The following is an 8,333-nucleotide window of genomic DNA, read 5'->3' as shown; positions in this document are numbered from 1 at the left end:
TTTGTGTTTTAGTAGTTGAATTTCCATTTTTAACAACAAGAATGGGTAATTCCGCAAGTAATAACAACATGTTTAGTCCAAATCTAATCACTGATATAAAAAGTTAGCATTTACAATAGTAGTAATTCCACTGTTGATATCAACAGTTAGCTTTTTACTAGTGAAAATTGTATTATAGATAGGCCTATCTATATTTCATATCCTACACATGACTAAATGTCAAAAGCGAGGAGCTCTAAAATATGGAGGGCCAAATTACTCAAATTTAAATTATGAATTAAATATTTAACTATTTAAATAAGCCATTAAGTGCATAATGAAATATAAAATCATTAAATCAATCATTAAATATCTCAATAAATAAATAAATTTCCCTTGTAATATTTCATATTAGCACTAGTTTGCATTCATTTTCATTTTAGCTTTACCTTTGGGTTGATTTTTCATTTAAACATGATCTCATTGTCTTTTCATTTTTAGGGTTATGGTTTTTGGCACGTCACGCAACGACAGTGGGAAACAAGATGATGCTAAAATAAAAATGGACACTAACTAGTGCTTCAATAAAATACAAGGGGCATTTGTTTATTTATTTATTGATCTAATTATTAATTTCATAGTTTTTTTTATAATTTAATTATGTTTTAAAGATGTATTTAAATATTTTTTTAACTATTTAATTTAGCTTAATTTGGCCCTCCATACTAAAAGGGTTAAAAGGACTTGCTTGTTTGGATAGACAAACATTAACCACACCCCGCTGTTTCCGCGCATGTGTGAAAAGAACACGTGAACGCGCCGCGTGCGAACAGCGCGACTGATGTATCCATGAAATCGTTACTACAAAGATGGCGGATTTCCTGCCCTCCCGGACTGCTTTAGTTTGTATTCCCAGTTGTCTCCTCTCGGGCGGTGAAATCGACCAAATCAGAAAGTCTAAGGAGATAGACAAAAGCCTGTCTCGGGAGAAGACGTATGTGAAGAAACTGGTGAAGATATTGTTGTTAGGAGCGGGCGAAAGTGGCAAGTCAACTTTCCTCAAACAAATGCGCATAATTCATGGGCAGGACTTCGATCAGCAGGCCAAAGAAGAGTTCCGGGCTACAATCTACAGCAATGTGATCAAAGGTACCACACCAACGGCTTGAAATCGAAACTGACAGGTCCATTGTTTAAAGCGAACGGTCGACTATTTTAGGGGCAGGTGGAAATGTTTACTGATGTTCTCGTGTGAAAAGTAACTTTCGTCAACTTTCGATTCCTCTGCTAGCGCAGAAACGACGCGAAAGCCAGCGTTTTTAAGTTTGAGGTTTATCTACCAACACTTATTGATGTTTATATAAGATATTGGCTGTAAATAAACGAACACAGCTGTTTTGGAGACCATTTATTATGTAGCCTGTATTCAACCGCCACAAATACACTTTCAATACATCTGGCATCGATAGAGAAAGTACAGCGCCCACTTAAGTCTGGTTCAGTCATTTGGACGTGTCATTTTATGACATCCTTATATGTGTCGTGATCGCTTTCATTTTAATTTCTTATAAAGCACACCATGGCATGTCAGGGGCCTAAAATGAATTTAACAATAACCAGATTGCTGCTTCACAATGTCAACATATATGTAATAATCTGGTAACACTTTACAATAAGGTTACATTTGTTAACATTAGTTAATGCATAAGGTAACAAACAATTAACAATATATTTTGTACTGCCTTCATTAACCTTTTTTTAAAGTAAGTTAATAGAAATACAATTGTTCATTGTTAGTTCATGGTGCATTAACTAATGCCAACATATACAACTTTAGATTTTAAAAATGTATTAGTATATGTCAAAATTAACTAAGATTAATAAACACTAATTTATTGTTAGCTAATGTTGTTAACTAATGATAACAATTGGAACCTTAATGTGAAGTGTTCTCAGTAATCTTATTAGAGAATTATGGCATGACCTCCTCTCACTGAAACGTAATTATCTCTTATGGTCTGATTAGGTATCCGGGTGCTGGTGGATGCACGTGAGAAACTGCACATCCCTTGGGGAGACCCTGAAAATCAGGTTCATATGGAGACTGTGATGGCCTTCGACACCCGCTCATCCATGATGGCCAAAGGGATGGTGGAGACCAAAGTCTTCCTGAACTACCTGCCCTCCATCAGTGCCTTGTGGCAGGACAGTGGTATTCAGATTGCCTATGACAGACGAAGAGAGTTTCAACTGGTAAATGCGAAATAATTTTGCATTCATTATATTATAACATTTATTATTAAACCTTCTATTTGTTTTGTTTTTTGTATGCTCTGCAAATCAATTGGCTTGATTGTTCTTGGTGACCATGAAGTAAAGTGTAACTCTAAAATCTATTCAGCTTTATTTTTATTTTTTTCATAGGTTTTGTGTGATTGTGGGGGCAGTGAGTTTGCAGGAATGTTGATCTGTTGTTAAACAGCTTGGTATTGTGAAGCATGGCAGATAAGTAGAGAACAGCTGTGAATCGTGCAGTAAAGCCAACACAGTTCTGTTCTGTACTTGCATAATTACTCAAAGTAGGTCTTCCAGTCAGGTGCTATGCCAATATTTTACTTGTCTTTGTGTATGGAATATAGTGTCGCTAAATTCCATACACAAAGACAAGTAAAATATTGGTGTAATGCCTAATTGTGTTTTTTGTACATCTGAATGGAATTTAAGAGTAATTTTTGATCTTATTGGAATGATTCTCTTTTATTGCATTCAGTCTGCACTCTGCAGGCTTAAGGAACCTGTGCTTTTTTTCCCCTCAGGGTTCATGTCTGTGTATGTTGGGAAGTCTGAGATTAAAGCCTAGCGATGAGTTGAGCACATGTAAAATAGTGACTTGTAAGTCATGACAATGAGGGCGTTTTGTCTGCGCATGAGCTTCGTTTGCATTTCAATTATGAATACGAGATCATTTACGTTCAGGGGTAGAACACGCATGACTGAGATTAGGATTTAGCTCCAGTTTTCAAACTGAAAGCTCCATTGTTAAACGGGTTGCGATTTGCATACCCCATGAAACGATCCAACAGAGGCCACACTATGGAATCTTATTTTCCTGATTCTGAGGTAGGCAAATTTGCTCACAAATAGGGCTGTACACGAATGGTTTAAATAATGATTATTTTGCTCTAATTTCTATTCATGATTATTCTGTCATTTGAGAACAATGTTTTTTAGTACACTTCAACAGATTTATTGCACTTATGTTAGCCCAAATCAAAAGAACATTTATCACTGTATTTAAAAATAAGACAATGTAAAATAAATAAAATTAGTGAAACTTTGTAATTGAGTCTTTGCTCAATTTGCATTATTTTTGGAATCCAGACAACTTGAATATCATATTATGGTAATATACTTTATTATTATTATTTAAAAATACTAATATACATTAATATTTCTGTAATAATTACTTGCACGCAGCATTGCTATGCAGCCTCAAGCTTTTATAATGCCAGAAAACTGCAGGAAGACTTTTGAGTTTCTCTATGTACTGTAGTTGACAACAGCTTTGTACTCCTCTTTCCAAACATGGTGAAATGCCCTCATCTCCTCTTTTGTCCGCAAACCCCTGTGTCATGAAGTTACTTGCGATTTTGTTTGGTAACTTGTGCTGGCCAGACATATTTGGAATGATGCAAATGTGTAATTAAAGTAAATCTGGAATACTTTCAATATAACACAATCAGCACACTTTAGCAAACCACACAAACCAAACTCTGAGCACATCTGTTCAAAGAATCACTTTGAGTGCACTGAAAACACCGTATCACGAGCCTCGTGAGTATTCCCAATATGTTTAATACTCTACAGATAGAAAAGAGTAGAGCACATACGAGCCATGTGATATGCGACTACGTATTCCAGAGCATGCTTGAAAGTGAAACAGTGATTGGTCAGTAGCGAACTTCTGAAGAGAGCCTGATAGAGCAGTTGAGGTGAAAGTGGACCTCTAAATGCTTGTGATTTAATCAACAATTTGCAACTTTACCTGGCTGCTCATTTTTTCTTACTAGCTCAGTAATACTGCTGATGATTGTTTAATTAACTGTAAGAGGCAGAAACCGTGATCAGGCTTAAATTACGATTAATTATGCAGCCCTACTCATGAACAACTGGCAAATTTGGTGTGATTATAACCATAAGGCAATGTTTTATAGATTGTTCAAGGTAATTATGTTATTTTTGGTATGGTAACTTTGGTGAAATTTTTTTTTTTTTTTTTTTTTTTTTTTTTTATTAATTTGAATGTTTTTATTGTATTGAATGGACAGGATTGTATAAAGCGGTAGAAAAGTGGAGGGAGAAATAGGAGAATTAGCCAAACATGCACAACCCCTCCACAACAGCTCAGAGACTAGATACCTAATTCTGATTGTGTTTTTCTCCTTTTCTTTTTTCTCTATAGGGTGAATCTGTGAAATATTTCCTGGACAATATGGATAAAATTGGACATCCGGTAACTAACGTTTAGTATCCTTAAAAGAAATGTGTTGTGGATGGTGATTGACCGATACCAAAATCAAAACAAAAGAGATGTTCCCAAAAATGCTCAAATGTAATGAAGACGTCTTGTATATAATTTACTCAAAATTCACTGAAAAAATTTAAAACCGATATAGTGTATTAATTGACAAGGCAGTTGGTAGTTTGGAACGGACACAAATGGAAGGGAACCCTTCTGTTAATTGGCCGAGCAGGTAATCTTTAAATGGCCAAATTTGATTAGATTAATCAGATTCAATTGTAACATTTATACAGGTACTGGATGTTTTTATGTGCTTGTGTTTTTATGCCTGTCTGATTTTTGTTTCCATTTAATCTTCAGGACTATTTGCCTAGCCAAAAGGATATACTTCTGGCACGGAAGCCCACCAAGGGTATCCATGAGTACGACTTTGAAATTAAAAATGTTCCTTTTAAGATGGTGGATGTGGGAGGGCAGCGGTCGGAGCGTAAGCGATGGTTTGAGTGCTTTGACTCTGTGACCTCCATCCTCTTCCTAGTCTCATCCAGTGAGTTCGATCAGGTTCTCATGGAAGATCGTCTGACCAACAGGCTTACAGAGTCACTCAACATCTTCGAAACTATCGCCAATAACCGCATCTTCTCCAATGTCTCTATCATTCTTTTTCTCAATAAAACAGACTTGCTGGAAGAAAAAATTATGACTGTGAACATCAATGACTACTTCCCCGAGTTCACAGGGGAGTCCAACAATCTGCAGGATGTGCAAAAGTTCCTGGTGGAGTGCTTCCGTAACAAGCGCCGGGAACAGCAGCAGAAGCCCCTTTACCATCACTTCACCACTGCCATTAACACAGAGAACATTCGCCTTGTCTTCCGTGATGTCAAAGACACCATCTTACACGACAACCTCAAACAGCTTATGTTACAATGAAAGACCCCAGGTGACCTTTCAGAACATTCCATTTTAATTAGGTTTTTACTTTATTTAATACAAAGTGGTTCAATGCATATTGTGGTTGAAGAAAAATGGACAGGATAATTATGCAAACTTCAAATTATTGCATAATATTACTGTCATATACAGTATATGCCAGGAATTTGTTATGTGCCAGAAGACAACTGTTTTAAGCTTGTTGTAGCCATATCATTTAAGGAAAAGTCCTTAGTTATTCACCAAAATGCTGTAATTGTGTTGATGTACTTTGTTTGTGAATGCATATTTTGTATGGATCAGTGAACACTCCTGTAAACCATAGGCTTGGCACCCTGTTTTGGTGAAGCTTTTCAGAAAGAAACAGAAAACTCAGGGCTCTAAATATTTAATTCAGACAGATCTTCTGCACCAGTGAGCAATTTTTTTTATATATATATATATATATATATATATATATATATATATATATATATATATATATATATATATATAGAAGAGCCTGGTTTTGCTGCCTTTTTCATCCCCACAATCAAAATGCCTTTTTTGTTGCACTCGGATCAGTATAATAAAGTAGAACATTTAAGGTACCTTTTCATGAAGTACACTTTTCAATTCTATAAAAGGGAAAGTACATTTTGAGGTTTGCCTTTCAAGACTGTACAATGTGTCTCATTTTCTTACATTTTTGAAATCATGTTTTATTTTACACTTAACATACACCCTTCATTAACCACTGAAAACTGTTCCAATGAGTCTTAAATATGCATTGCTGAATGTCCAGTAAATATCAAGAGTTTTCTGAAAGCCGTTATATTGAACGCTTTAGAAATGTTTTTTTTTTTTTTGGTTGTTTTTTTGGTCTGCTCCTGTGTAGGTTGATGTGGACTGCTTTAGCTCAGGGTTTTATAAAATGACTGTTAAAGCAGTCCATGTGTATTCCTGTTTATTGCTTAGTACAGACATTACGGTTTTCATTTTTTATAGGCCATAGAGGTCACCTTTGTTTGCCTTAAGTATCTATACAGGACACTTTCATTTGAGATCAACCAAAGCTGGTTTGATTTTAGGCCAATTGAAATATGTTGATGGAGAGACTAAGTCTTAAAGTAATCTTAATGAAAAGAAGCACTGTAATCTGAATGTTGGTAGTACATTGAAATTAGCTGATTGCCTGCATTCAGGTCTGTGTATAAAATCTGTAAAAATTATTTGCTGTGTATCTTTTGTTATGGCCATAATCACTTGCTTTTTGTATAGTATGTGTTCATTTTTAAAAAAAAAAAATTTTTTGTTGATCCCAGTTCTGCCTATTAAATCTGATTGTTTTACCAGAATGGCTTTTTTAAAAAAAATTGTATTGGTTTATTTTATTATTATTCTTTTCCACTATAGACAGTCTACCTGCTTGAGTGAAAAATGGATAATGTCCCACTTATCTAAACTCTATAATGTGATGGATGTTTTTTTTAACAATTTATACTGTAGTGTTTCACCACTACTGAACACCGTTCCAGATTTTACTCCATTTTACAAATCATGATGCAATTCCATTTGAAAATCATGCTGCATTTTTGGAATTGTATGATGTTCTTGCCAGGATTAATTTGTTGCACACTTGTTTGTGTTACAGGATTGTTTCATTCTGTTATTTCGTTATGTTGGGTAAAATACATTTAATGTGAATCATCGGGTGTTTTTTAAAAAATATACACCCATTTCAAATCAGACGATTGCAACGCTACATAAAAAGTTGGGACAGTCAAGTGTTCACCACTGTGTAACATCATTTCTTCTAAAAACACTTAAGCATTTGTGCACCGAAGACACAAGTTTGTTAAGTTCAGCAAGCTGAATTTCCCCCCATCCATCCATTATGCAGGTCTTCAGCTGCACAATTGTACCTTCATTGCCTTATTTTACGCTTCTTAATGCGCCACAATTATCAATTTGTGACAGGTCAGGACTCCAGGTAGGCCGATAGCACCCGCACTCTGCTTATGCAGCCATGCACTTGTAAAGCAGGCAGTATGTGGTTTGCCACTGTCCTTCTGGAAAACCACTTCTGGATGTGCGTGATCTCCGATGCCTCTAAAAACTGTCATGCAGGAATACTTCAGTAAAACTTTTTCAGTTAACATTATTCGCCACTGCATCCACAGATGTAAGTTGAGGCTTTACTGTGCAAAGCAGAAGCCATAAATCAACACTGTCCAGAAATTGTATCCTTTTATTACTATAATACATATATATATATCTAAAAGAGCACATATACAAAAAGAGCCGCTTGTGTGTAGCATGTCTTTGTAAAGATGTTGTTCCTCAAGTGTTCACTCTCTGAGAGACACATCCCGCCATCAGATGGGCATGAGAACTGCATCTGCTGCCCATACTGAGGCAGCTCTTATGGAGACAGACTGCCCTCAATTTGAGGGCATGAGTCTCAGGACGCTCCGCTATAGAATCCCTTGTTCTGAGGGATAATTCCGTCTGCCTCCTTTGTGACTCCCGAGGGACTATACAAGGAGGCACAGTGGGGCAGCGAGGTTGAGCTGGAAGAATTTGGGGAGGATCTTGTGCTGGCGAAAGCCCCGCAAACCCCTCAGTCTCCCAACGTGGCATCCTTGCCCATGCAGGACACCCATAATGATATCCAGCCCTCCATCAGAGCACACAGTCTTATCACATTCAACGGATCTGACGAAGGGATGATGCCATGTCCCTCGCGGCATCAGCGGGCGAGTGATCAAGCCTGGCAGAGCATATTGCTGCCCCTCCCCCCAGCGAGGGTGAAGAGCGAGTACACACCACTAATGCTGAGCTGCTTCGCATCCTCTCACAGGCGATTGAGGAGCTCGGTTTACAGTGGTACCCTCCAGTCAAGCTGGAAAGATCTCAC

At 36.8% G+C, this 8,333-nt stretch overlaps 1 protein-coding gene across 1 annotated transcript; it reads left to right on the top strand.

The window, feature by feature from the left end:
* The first annotated feature begins 803 nt into the window (after positions 1-803).
* On the top strand, positions 804-6,843 carry LOC127427249 (guanine nucleotide-binding protein subunit alpha-13-like). Its single transcript, XM_051674727.1, has 4 exons — positions 804-1,128; positions 2,006-2,232; positions 4,442-4,492; positions 4,862-6,843. Exons 1-4 carry the CDS (start codon positions 849-851, stop codon positions 5,432-5,434), a joined length of 1,131 nt encoding a protein of 376 aa, XP_051530687.1. The 5' UTR covers positions 804-848; the 3' UTR covers positions 5,435-6,843.
* Positions 6,844-8,333: the final 1,490 nt, after the last annotated feature.

Source organism: Myxocyprinus asiaticus, chromosome 36 (assembly GCF_019703515.2).
Source record: "Myxocyprinus asiaticus isolate MX2 ecotype Aquarium Trade chromosome 36, UBuf_Myxa_2, whole genome shotgun sequence".
In the NCBI taxonomy this organism is placed as follows: Eukaryota; Metazoa; Chordata; class Actinopteri; order Cypriniformes; family Catostomidae; genus Myxocyprinus; species Myxocyprinus asiaticus.
Note: the sequence above shows the minus strand (reverse complement) of the source record. Positions and strands in the feature narration are given on the sequence as shown.